Consider the following 13,967-nt stretch of genomic DNA (forward strand, 5'->3'; position numbering starts at 1 on the left):
GTTGAAAAGATACTTTGAAAAATAGGGAACAGATTAAACTTTCACAAGGAAAGTGCGTGAAAGGGAACAGGTTCTTCCATATACCCAGATGCCTGCCCAAGTTAATTTAAAGAACCAGCATTCTTTACATTGTCCTCAGTAGCTGTTATCGTGCCTTGGAAGTACTGTGGTTACAAGCATTCCCACACAGCCAGAAAGCACACAGCTTTCTGTATGTTTTTCTGTTTCCCAAGGCTGGTCACATTGGCCTAGTCATACCATCTGGCCCCCAGTAATTCCTCAGATAGTCTGGTCCCCAACATTGTAACTTAGGGCTAGTCACATATTTTGAAAAATGAGAATCATAGTACAAGTTACAAGACTCAGTGAGATTTTACTGTTGCTGTGGAAGCATGGAGATAGGAGAATGTTTGAAAAGTAGACAAAGAGTAATGACAGCAGGGCTGGTTGAATATGCAGCATCATTTTTGAAGAGTAAAGCAAAAAGATTTGGGAAGGAGAAGAGGAGTGGGAAACTTGCTCAGGAGAAAGGTCCAGAGCACTGTGAAAATTACAGAACTAGAGACAGAGGGACTTACAGTTTGAGCATTGACTGAAAAAACAAGAACCAGAGACATGTTGGATTTAGTTCTGATGGTAGATTAATAAGCATGAAGCAGGGTGGTAGGGTTTTATTTTGTCCTGCAAATTTTGGGAGGTGGGCATCAGCTAGTGAGTGAAAACCTAAATTTAGATTTGCTTAACTGTAACCCAATTTTTAAAAATTTTGCTTAATTGTATATTGATCTAGAGTAGTCTTTCTTTTTTCTAATTGGCAAATATTATAACTAGTCTAAAATCAACATTTAGTATGGTAATATGTCAATTTGTTTTTGCCTCCTGTCTTAATTACACTTCTTGCTGCCTTCAGTTTCTTAAAGAATTAGCTGAATAACCCAAATCCAAATATTTGGTTTATTTTATATTTTTCACAACCAAATATTTTGTGTTGATTATTTATTCTTTCTGCTTTTGTATCATATTTTTTGTGGCTGAATGTGAAAGTTTACATCAGCAAATCACAACAGGAATACATCCTGTGTGTCTGGTCCTAATCATCACTTCTGATTTTGGAGACAGAAAGTGTATGGTTTATTAGAAATTCTTTGCCTTTGGTATCAATACCTTTGGTATTAATATCCAAAAGGCAAGTGGATTATATTTGTGACCAAGATGAAGAGGAAACATTAAATAGATCCTAGACTTATGGGAGATGTTAACTAATACTTGAAAACTCTTTCTTCTCATGTATAATAACTTTCATGGTAAGGAAACAGCAAAGCACATTTCATACCAGGCTTATTTCTTATTCTTTTGTCTTAAACACATAAGATTCCCTGTCTCTTGAATTTAATAGCTCAACATCTCTTCAGAGTCATTGGGCTGAGCCCAGAGTTCAGACCTTGTCTCAAATATGGCTTCTCCAAGAGCTGTTTAGTTTATTTATTACTAATGGTACAGTGCTCTGGTTTTCAGGGAAGAAAAGGAAAAGGAAGTCTAGCAGATAGCCCCTAATTACCACCTGTGGTTGTAGAAATAATTCTTGAAAGCCAGCACTAAAGCAAAACACTAAGAACAATTCTGGAATTCCTATGTGATACTTAAAGCTCCTCCTATACAGTAATCTGCTCATTAGGAGCACAGTCTTGTTTCATTTTGTCTGCTCCTGATAGTTTAACTATAATACCTAAATATCCAGACTAGGATCAGGAATTTCAATTAGTAATTTTAGACTTCAGCATCATTTTGCTTTCTTGAGCAAGAAACTTGACTTTCACAAACTTTGGACACAGGCAAATAACCCAGAAATGTACAGAAGAAAGATGATTCATTGCAATAATAAAAACCCTTTATATGACTATTTACAAAATATACCTAATACTTTAATAAAATCTTAAAGTACCTTTTTAAAAAAAACTCATGATTTAATTAGTATTGTATGTGAAAATGAAGCCAATTAGGAATTTTATTAAAGATTTATGGAAGTCTTGGAAAAATAATAAAAGTGATAAATGTGAAGGAATTGATTTTTACTCTCTTATTTTCTATTTCAGGGATTGAACATTATCTTTCATGTAGCCTTGGCTCTCCTAAAGGTAAGTCTGGTTTTATTTTAAGTTGACAAACTACCTTACCTCTCTGCCTTCAGAACTGAAATAATTCACCTTATAGCCTTTGTCTTTCCTGGGTTCTTGCATATAGAAAAAGATCAGTTTTCTAAGAAACTGGTCTTCTCTCTCCCTCTCATCCTTTTTTACTGTGTTTATTTGGAGTTTGTTTTCCTTATAGCCCGTTTAATCTTGCTATCACAGCATTTCTACAAGTAACAGCTTTCATTCATATGAGTTGAATAAGAGAAAAAGTTAAAACCTATTTTCTTTCAAAATGAAGTTGCTTTTTTTTTCTTAAAATACTTCTTGCCATAATAACATCCCTGGAGGCACCTAAACATAAAATTGAATCATTAAAAAGCTTCTATAATACACTGACTAAAAAAGAAACTGCTGTATTTCCATTTGCAGTTCTTTTCCTGATAGCTGGAAATTTATAAGATACTTTTGAATTTAATTATAATTACCTTGTGGGATTTTATATCAACATATCACTATAGTTTTAACAGTGTGGGAACAGCAAGACATTTGCTATAGAGTTGGCAAAAATAACCCAGTCAAAGAAGACATTCTGTTACTAAAAGTGATAATTACCTGGTTTATAAAAAGACACAGGCTTACCTTTTCCCAGTATAATATAATGGTTAAAATCTCAGACACTGGACTCAGACAGATTTGGTTTTAATTTTTATTAGCATTTATTAATGAATATTGGTTGTACAAATTAATGGGTTTCACTGTGATGCTTCTATACATGCATGTATCATGCTTTGGTCATGCTCATCCTCCCTTCTACCCTTTTTCACCCTCCCTTCTCTTCCCCTGCTCGTGGATCATTTTCTTTCCTAATTATTCCTCTTCTACTTTCAAGTCTTCTTTGTCTATGTGTGTGTTTCAGTTTTCAGATACAAGAGATAATATGTGGTACTTAGTGTCTGATTTATTTCTCTTAATATCTCTAGGTTCATCAGTTTTTCTGCCTAATGATATAATTTCATTTTTCTTTATGGCTGAATAATACTCCCTTGTATTATTATAAAGAATGTATGTTCTTTATCCACTCATCTATTGACGGCAACATGTTTGATTCCATATATTGGCTATTGTTACTAGTGCTGTAGTAAACTATGGACATACAGGTATCTTTTCTGTATGTTTAGTTAATTTCCTTTGGTTAAATACCCAGGCGTTCCTGGATCATATAACTGGATCATACGGTAGTTCTTTTTTTAGTTTTTTGAGGAAGCTCCGTACTGTTTTCCATAGTGGCTATACTAATTAAATTCCCACCAACAGTCTGTAAGGATTCTTTTTCTTCACATCATCACCAGAACTTTTTTTTTTCTCAAATAATAGCCATTCTGACTGGGATGAGGTAGAATCTCAATGTAGGTTTTATTTCATTTTGCCTGATAGCTGAAGATACTGAACATTTTTTTCATATATTTATTGGCCATTTATACTTCTTTGGAAGTATCAGTTGAGATCATTTGCCCATTGTTAGTAGAATTATTTGATCTTTCGATGTTAAGTTTTTAAAGTTCTTTATATAATCTAGATATTAATCCTACTCAGGTGAATACTGGCAAAGATTTTTTTCCTACTCTGTAGGCTGTCTCTTCACTCTGTTTATTGTTTTCTTTGCTGTGCAAAAGCTCTTTAATTTGATATAATTCCATTCTTTGATTCTTCTTTTGTTTCCTGGGGTGTTAGAATCCTATACAAGAAATTGTTGCCTGTACCAGTATCTTGAAGAATTTCCCCTATGTTTTCTTCTAATAATTTCAGAGTTTTATGTCTTAATTTTTAAGTTGATTTTTGCATGAGGAAGAGATTTGGTTCTAATTTAAGCCCTACTATGTGATCTTGGGAAAATTACCATAAGTGCTCAGAGCTGGAGTTTTGAAGTAATAGTAAAAAATTAATGTATGGGATTGTTCTAATTAAAGTTATAAAATTCTTAATATGGCATTTAGAGCATTTTACTGCCCACTAAATGTTATCTGTTGTTATTATGATTACTGATATCTTTCACAAGGTGCCTGGAAATGTTTTCAGGTTCCCCTTCATTCTGCCCAGTCCCTCAGTTATCCTGGAAAGGCCTCTTGTTATCTTCAGAGAGCCTTGATATTTAACACACCTTGACACTCAACAAAGGCATAAAATACTTTGAGTCCTCTGAAACTCAAGAAGTGGCTACCTACTGCTCATCACTGTTAAAACATTTGCTTTCTGTGAAGTTAATAAAATTCACTTTATTCAATAAATCACTCTGTGATTAAATATGGACAATTCCTGTGCCACAGTTATTATAGAAGTCAGAAAAATATTTAAGATGTTTTAATAAAATAAATCTTTTAATGAAATCATGTATTCTAACCTTAACTTTTCTCTTGTCATTAAAACTAATCATCAAAAACTAGTCAGGTACAGTGCCACATGCTTATACTCCCACCTACTTACAGAGGGTCAGGCTGGATGATTGAAAGTTCAAGGCCAGCCTTGAACAACTGAGGCCCTGTCTCAGGAAAGTATAAAAAGGCTGAGATATAGCTGAGTGATAGAGTGCTTCTGGTTTTAATCTCCAGTACTATAAAAAATAACAAAAAAAGACAAAAGTAAAACAAAACAAAACAAAAAACCAAAAGAATTTGTTTGAATATGCCCTTTTAATAGGGCTGAGATAAGATTTTTAGAATGTCTAAGCAGTGAATGCACTATGTATCTCAGATTACACAAATACTAAGTTATAAATAAGTATAAGGAAATCCAAAAAGTTCTGATTTTTTTCTTTTTTCTAAAATCATTTCTAATTTTCTTTTTAACTCTCACATATTGCATCTATCCCAAAAAGCCTTTCCTCATGTTTTGGATAATCTATATACTGGTGTAGATGTTGGTTAATGTCTTCTTGACTGACACATTGATTTGTTTGTATTATTTTCATTTGTTTTGGGCCATGTTAACGCACAAATGGCCTGGGCAGGGGACATTCTTTGTCCATTGGGGAGAAAGTCTGTTTATGTCTTCTTTAACAGTATATCCACAGTCTTCAAGCATTATCTTGGAGATTTTGACTAGTTAGAGAAGATAGAAGAGTTTTCTTACCATTAGTGGCCTATATGTGTATATGTACTTTGTGTGAATCCTGAAACTCCATGCAAAGCTAAATTGAAGTTTTTATTCATTGATCTGATTGTTCCATTTGGCAAAAAGAATACCCAAACAGGCCCACGGTGACCAGAACGGCACAGTTGCTGGCAGGTCTTAGCCAAGGCCCTGCCCCAACCCCAGCAGCTTGGAGCCAAAGGCCCAGCCAAAAGGCCACCTGGAAAAGAGCTGCACAGGCACACAAGCAACAGCCAAAGGCCCACCTAGATTCCCTCCTAAGAGCACCCAGATCCCAGTTAGAAGCCCATGGTGACCAGAGTGGCACAGTTGCTGGCAGGTCCTAGCCAGGGCCCTGCCCTGACCACAGCAGCTTGGAACCACAGGCCCAGCCAAACTCCTGCCTGGAAAATAGCTGCACAGGTGCACAAGCAACAGCCAGAGGCATCCCCTGATTCCATCCTTAAGTGCATGCAGACCCCAGGCAGAAACCCACTCAGACCAGCGACTGGGGTGCACAGCCCCCAGCCAAAGGCCCTCCCAGACAACAGCTATGTAGGGGACCAGGCAGTAGCCATAGCCAGAGGCATGCCCAGATACCATCCCAAGTGTGCACAGGCCCCAGCCAGAATGCCACATGGACAACAGGGCAGTGCAGGAATCCAGAAAGCCACCATTCTGAATCCAGGAATTGGCACAGGGATGAACAGCAGAGAAAAGGCCACTCAGTGGCTTGCTGAGAATTGAAGACCACTGGATGAGCAAAAAGTTGCCTCAGCAAAGGCATAGCAGGCTGCATCTGTTGAAATGAGAAGACATGTAAACAAGTCTCAAAACCAGACTTCCAGATCACCTAAGGCAACCCCAAAGGGCAATGAGATGGAACAATCTAATACTCAACCACCTGGACTCCCTGAACTGGCAAGGAAAGAGGATCTGGAAAAAATGAAATCAGACGATTTCTCAGATAACAACAGAGATTGTGCCCATAGTGCAAGACATGATTAATAAATCTAGAGCAGACACAGATAAAAAAAAAAAAATAGAGGAGCTGAGGAACATGATGGAATCCCAGCAAAGGAAATAAATGGAATCCATGAAAGAGATGAAAACAGATATCTGGGAGATTAAAAGCTCCATTGCAAGTTTACACAGCAGAATGAGCCAATGTGAGGACAGCATATCAGATATAGAAGACAGGATTGCAATTAGTGACCAGGAAAAGAAAAATTTCTCAAAAATAGTAAGGGACCAGGAGAAATCAAATCCAGCAGCTGCTAGGCAATGCAAAGAAGAATAACATAAGACTGATCAGAGTCAGTGAAAAAACAGGAGAGAGTGCAAATGACATTAAAAAAACCCTATTCACAGAAGTAATGGCAGAAAACTTCCCAAGTAGGGGAAAAGAACTTGACATACAGATAAATGAGACATAAAGAACTCCAACCAGCCATGATCAAAAAAAATCTAAGCCTAGCCATATAACAGTTAAGATTCCAGAAACCCAACAGAAGAACAAAATTCTACAAGCAGTTAGAGAAAAGAAACAAATCACATAATAAAGGAAAGCCCATCAGAATCACAGCAGACTTCTCAACACAAACCCTCAAGACCAGAAGAGCCTAGAATGAAGTATTTCAAGCCCTAGAGGAAAATAGCCTCCAACCCAGATTGATACACCCTGAAAAATTGTCTTTCAAAATTGATGGAGTAATAAGATACTTTCATGACAAAGAGCACCTGAGGAACTTCATGAATACCTAAAAATTTTAAACAATATCCTGGGGAGAGACAGTGAGGATCACAACCCCAGGAAGCCCAGCAGAATTAATCCATCAGGCACAACAAGAAATTAAATGCAAAGGGCAAGAATCCAACAAAAAGAAAAAGTAATGACAAGAATAAGTCAATACATATCTGTTATAACCATCAATATTAAAGGTCTAAATTCACCAATCAAAAGAAATTATCAGACCATACTGTGATGAAATTGGAGATCAATAGCAAAAGAAACTGCAACAACTTCATAAACACATGGAAATTGAACAACACACTTCTGAATAACCAGTGGATCACAGAGCAAATTAAAGAAGAAATCAGACAGTTTCCACAATTAAATGATAATGTCAATTCACCATATTGGAATCTATGGGACACAATGAAAGCAGTCTTACAATGGAAATTCATAGCAGTGAATACTCATATTAGGAAAACAGAGCGAGTTCAAATAAACAACCTGATGCTGAACCTCAAGCTTCTAGAAAAAGAAGAGCAGGACAAATCCAAAGCTCATACAGTGAAGGAAATTGTAAAGATAGGAGCAGGGGCCAGGGATTTAGCTTAGTGATTTTGCCACCTGCTGGCCACGCAAGCGCAAGGACCCAAGTTCCATCCCTGGTACCAAAAAAAAACCAAACAAAAAGACAGGAGCAGAAATTAATGCAATGAAGACTAAGAGAATAATACAAAAAAATCAACGAAGCGAAGAGTTGGTTCTTTGAAAGAATAAATAAAATTGGCAAACCCTTAGCCAACCTTGTCAAAAAAGGAAAGAAAAGACCCAAATCCATACAATTAGAAATGAAAAGGGTGAAATTTCAACAGACACAGCAGAAATCCAGAGGATCATCAATACCTCCTTTGAGAACCTACACACCAATAAGATGGAAAACACAGAAGAAATGAACAGATTCCTAGATACGTATGAATTATCAAGTTGAACGAAGAAGACCTAATAATTCTAAACAACCCAATGTCAATCAATGAAATTGAGAATCTAATTAAAAACTTACCAACTAAGAAAAGCCCAGGTCCTGATGGCTTCACTGCTGAATTCTATAAGACATTTAGGGAAGAACTGTTGCCATTACTGTTTAAAGTTTTCATTGAAATTGAAAGGGAAGCAATACTCTCAAATTCATTCCTGGACGCAAGCATCACCTTGATTCCCAAAAACAGAGAAAGACCCAACCGAAAAAGAGAACTATAGGCCAATCATGCTAATGAACATAGAGGCAAAAATCCTTACTAAGATTCTGGCAAATAGAATGCACATCATTAAGAAGATCATACACCCTAACCAAGTCAGATTCATCACAGGGATGCAGGAGTGATTCAACATACACAAATCAAACAATGTAATACACTATATCAACAGAGCCAAGGACAAAAAACATATGATCATCTCAATAGATGCAGAAAAAGCATTTGACAAAATCCAACATGCATTCATGATAAAAACCCTACAAAAAATTGGAATAGATGGTCTCTACCTCAAACTGATAAAAGCCATCTATGAAAAACGAACAGCCAATATCATACTAAATGGTCAAAAACGGAAATCCTTCATACTAAAATCAGGAACAAGACAAGGATGTCCACGATCACCACTCCTGTTCAATATAGTTTTGGAAACATTAGTCAAAGCAATTAGACAAGAGAAAGAAATGAAAGGAATAAAGATAGAAAACGAAGAGGTCAAATTGTCATTATTTGCAGACAACATGATACTCTTTATAGAAGACCCCAAGAACTCCACCAAAAGTCTTCTAGACTTAATAACCAAATTCTGTAGAGTACCTGGATACAAGTTAACACACAAAAATCACTAGCCTTTCTGTACATGAACAACAGACTCAATGAAAAAGGAACTGGATTCCTTTCACAATAGCATCCAAAAATTCCCTTCACATTAGCATCCAAAAAATGAAATACCTAAGAATCAACCTAACAAAAGAAATCAAACACCTCTACACTGAAAACTATAATACTCTGAAAAAAGACACTGAAGATGATATCAGAAAATGGAAAGACATCCCTTGCTCCTGGGTAGGAACAAGCAATATAGTGAAAATGGCCATACTTATAAAACTGCAATATAGATTCAATGCAATCCCAATTAAAATCCCAACAGCATACTTCCCAGACCTTGAGAAAACAATCCAAAAATTCATTTGGAAGAAGAAGAGACCTAGAAAAGCAAAAGCAATTCTAGGCAACAAAGAAAAGGTAGGGAGTATTTCAATCCCCAACCTGAAACTGTACTACAAATCTACTATGATAAAAACAGCATCGTACTGGCAAAGAGACCTGAGGACCAGTGGAACAGACTAGAAGATGCAGAAACAACTCCAGACACACTCACCCACCTCATCTTCGACAAAGGAGTGCAACATCCTCACTGGAGGGAAGATAACCTCTTTAATAAATGGTGCTGGAAAAATTGGGTTTCAAGTTGCCAAAGATTAAAACTAGACCTATATCTCTCACCATACACTAAACTAGTAGAAATAGATTAAAGATCTAAATATTAAAATAGAAACACTGAACCGGCTGGAAGAGAGGTTAGGTAGAACTCTTGAAGACATTGGCATAGGAAAAGATTTCATGAGCAAAACCTCAGTTGCCTGTGAACTACCACAAATAATCAACAAGCGGGATCTCTTCTTATTAAAAAGCTTCTGCACAGCAAGAGAAACCACCAACAGCATGAAGATACAACCCACAATGTGGGAAAACTTTTTACCAGCTGTTCCTCAAAGATCTACTATCCAGAATCTATAAAGAACTTAAAAAAATCAGACCTCCCAAATTTAAAGACCCAATCCAAAATGGGCATCTGAAATGAACAGACATTTCTCAGACAAAGAAGGAGAAGTAGCAAATAAACATATGAAAAAAATGGTCATTGGAGAGATGCAAATGAAAACAATGCTGAGATTCCACCTCACTCCAGAATGAATGGCTGCTATCATGAAATCAACCAGTAACAAATGCTGGTGGGGCTGTGAAGAAAAAGGAACCCTTCTCCACTGTTGGTGGGAGTGTAGATTGGTGCAGCCGCTGTGGAAATCAGTGTGGAGATACCTCAAAGAACTAGGATTAGAGGTCCCATTTGACCCAGCTATTCCCCTGCTGGATATCTTCCCCAAAGAATTAAAAGAATCATACCACAGTGATATATGTGCACCCATGTTTATAGTGGCACAGTTTGTAATAGCTAAAGCTTGGAAACAGCCCAAATGCCCATCAACTGGAGACTGGATAAAGAAGATGTGGGTTTTTTAATAAAATGGAGTAGTGCTCAGCCATAAAGAATGAGAAACTAGAGACATTTATAGCTACATGGATGCACATTGAGGCTATACTCTTGAGTGGAATAAATAGGACACACGTGTAAATACCAAATAGTTTCTCTAGTGTGAGAAACTGAAAGTGTAAATAAGGATTAAAATGATTAAAGTGAATAATTGATAATGTGAAATAGGAAGAAAAGGTGCAGAGTGGTAGGGAAAGTGGGAGGGATAGGGGAAAGGAAAGAAGGGAAAGGAAAAATTATGAGAAAAGGAAAAAATGGAAACAAAGTCTTTGTAAATAGGGAGTGGTGGAAAGGGTGAAAGGAAGGCAGGGGAATGGGGAAAAAATAAGAACCAAGATATTATGCAAAGGTACAAATCTCCAATGATGAATATTGTTGAATATTATATTGTATACCTAAAATGTACCAATAAAATTAAATCTTTAAAAAAACAATACACGAAAATCAATGACACTGACTAACTTCCAGTTTCTAACTAGTATGGCAGATAAAAGAATGTATGGTTGTTTATATATTTTTTTTTAAAAAAAGCCTTTGGGCAACTTTAAAGTACTTTTGAACCTAGCCTAAATAATTTTTAGTAGAACTGCAGAGAGATTTTTGTTTGTTTGTGTGTGTCTTTTGTTTTTTCGTATTTTGAGGCTGGATCTTGCTATGTAGTTCAGGGTGGCCTTGATCTCACCATGTAGTCCATGGTGGCCTTGAACTCTCAGCCTCCAGAGTGCTGGGATTACATGCACACAGCAGAAAGCTTCAGAGGGACTTTAGATTTCTCTGAATTGAAAGTATTTCTTATGACAAGGGGGCTCAGAGAACTAACCTTTCTTTTTTTTTTTTGGTACCTGGGATCGAACTGGTGTCCTTGCGCTTGAAAGGCAGGCAGCGGAACCACTGAGCTAAATCCCCAGCTGAACTAACCTTTCTTGAGTGTTTACTGTGCTGAGTGCTAGCATGCGCAGTTACCCTGTTGTTATTAAGGAGATGAAGGCCCAAGATTGCCTGAAGTTTTTGTCTGGATTTATAAATTTTCAAAATAGCACAGATATGGGATGAATGTCTGTGTTGCTTAGTTTGGTTTAATGACACTGTCTTAAATGAGACCTGCTTCTTCTGTGGTAGAAATAGCTTGTTACGCAGTTAGAATGCTTTTAAGCTAAAAGAATGATTCACCAAGTAGGTAGCACCACCAAATTATTTAATATCCTGTAGGTATGCTACATATATCTTCCCCAAATCTAATCCATTTATTATATCATGCATTCAGGTGTCATAACACAATACAATTTAAAATGATCACTCAAAACTGATCTTAGCCATTTCTGTTGGGCAGAGAAATTTTTCTATGCTCTTTGCTTTCTGACTGGTTAAAAGCAAATAACAATGTTTTTCTTCCTCCTTCCCTAAGTATTCTATACTTATTTTATCTTATGAAAACTTTACAGAGATTAAGAAAGTCCACTAAAAATCTCACCACTAGAGATAACCATAATAAAAATTTGGCATAGAAACTTCCTTCTAAGCTGGTTGCAGTGGTGCATACGTGTAATCCCAGGTACTCTGGAGGCTGAGGCAAGAGAATCAAAAGTTTAAGGCCAGCCTGGGCAACTTACCAAGACCCTGTCTCAAAACAAAGATTAAAAAGCGCTGGTGATGTAGCTCAGTGTCAGGAGAATTGCCTAACATATGCAAGGCCCCGGGTTCAATTCCCAGTACTGCAAAGAACAAAAAGAAGAAGTTCCTCCCATACCTTAGTCTATGAATATATAAGCAAGCATTACCTATTTGTATACAAGTATATGTGTATATATTTTTAAATGTGATTTTAGGGTTATAGAGAAGAAGATAAAGAGATAGATGTGAAATCCAGAACACTATAAAAGGATGAAAATGGTTTTTTTTCTTTCCAGAAATGCTGTAGAACAATACTCGTTTTCATTTAGTACCACATCACAAATATCTTCCCATGCCATCACACACATATAGCAATTAAAAGCATGTGGACACTGAAGCCAGACTACTTAACTTCAAATACCATCTCCAATAATTTATCCAGTGATCTTAGATAAAAAATAGTTTCTGCATTTTTGAAATGAGGATATTGGTAATACTCATCTCATAGGATTATTAGGATTTAATAAGTTAATATCATTGGTATCCAGAAGTCAGTAAGTACCACAGTGTATAATGTACCCAAGTGCTATCATGTAGACATAGAATTTCTTCATCCTTTTTAATGACTTTTTTATCTTATTGTATGTACTATAATTTATTTAACGAATTTTGTATTTAATTTTTGTGATCATTTGTTTCCAGACTTTCCTGTTAAGTGAAGTTGTAACAAATATCCTTAAAGTTTCACATTTGATATCTCTTAGGTAAACGTCTAAAATGAAATTGCTGGATCAAATGGCAATCACATTTTAATTTCTGTTGGATATTACAAAATTGCTCTCTACTGGCAATATGGAAGTGTGTTTTTCCCATACTCTTGAAAAAAGAATTTCTAAATACACACTTTTATTTTATGTGGACATGGAAATCACATTGTAACAGAAAGGAACTGAAAAAGTAATTATGGAAGTAATTTGCTTCATTGTAAATAAACAAAACTTTTTGAAGAGTCTATTAGTTCCTTTGTTAGAAATGCCAATTGATCCTGGCTACATTTTAAAAGAGTGGGCCACTTGTTAGCTTGGAAGGGCTTTATATATTATGCAAAAGTATTGAAGCATGTCTTTGATGGTTTATAGTTTTTCCTCAATGTATTCCTTACAATTCCATCAAAGCTTTTTTAATGAAGTCACTAGTAAAATCTAATGGAGATCTTTCTGTTTTTATCTTACTTGATTCCTGAGCAGCTGACAAAATGTATGACAACACTTTGGTTTTTTGTTTTTTGTTTTTGTTTGAAAACATTTTCCCTTGACTTCTCTTGGCTCTTTTTTGTCTTATCTTTTATCTCCCTCTGTTGCTTCTCATTTTTCTTTGCTCACTCAGTTTTTTCTTAGCTATTAATTTGGAATTCCACAGAGCTACAGCCCCTGGGAATTTGTTTGATGTATCTTGCTAATCCTGTTCATTCCCCTGATTTTGTCTATAAATGTTCACTCTTATCTTTATACATAGTTCAGACCCAAATGTTTGGCTGTAGTTTCACAGGTATATCAAATCCTAGTCAAAACTGAGCAGATGTGCCCTCCAAAATGGACTTCTCCTCCAGTTACCTTCACTTCAGTAAAGGCACTACCCCACTGCTCCAGCCAGAAACCTAGAAGTTATCCTTCATTCTCTTATTGCTTCAAATCTCCTAATCACCCAGGCCTATGGCTTCTTCTTCTTGAGAACTTACAGAACTTCTAACTTTCCTCCAATTCCCACTTTGATAGTTTAGACTGTGCAATTGTCTAACCTGGACTACTGCAGTGACCTCCTTCATTAACAAATATTGAACATGTATAGTGTGAAGTACCATTCTAGGCATTGTAGATAAAGACCCTGCTTTCATGAGCTTGCATTTTTTTAAATACAAAAGATAATACTTAAACATACATGGATATGATTATTTTAGAACCTTGCTGTGGTTTTATGAAGATGAATGATTGGCTGCAGAA

At 36.2% G+C, this 13,967-nt stretch overlaps 1 protein-coding gene across 7 annotated transcripts in view; it reads left to right on the forward strand.

Moving 5' to 3' along the window:
* Rabgap1l (RAB GTPase activating protein 1 like) overlaps window positions 1-13,967 on the forward strand; it is a 725,139-nt gene that overhangs the window by 509,122 nt on the left and 202,050 nt on the right. For all 7 annotated transcript variants that reach the window (XM_087194125.1, XM_004853402.3, XM_087194130.1 and 4 more), the window contains one exon: window positions 2,094-2,135. In XM_087194125.1, coding sequence (XP_087050251.1) covers window positions 2,094-2,135 — 42 coding nt within the window. The remainder of the gene's footprint in view (window positions 1-2,093; window positions 2,136-13,967) is intronic.

The sequence above is a fragment of the Heterocephalus glaber genome, unplaced genomic scaffold (genome assembly GCF_053883595.1).
Source record: "Heterocephalus glaber isolate CG9 unplaced genomic scaffold, H.glaber_assembly_v1.0 deba00001600, whole genome shotgun sequence".
NCBI lineage: Eukaryota > Metazoa > Chordata > Mammalia > Rodentia > Bathyergidae > Heterocephalus > Heterocephalus glaber.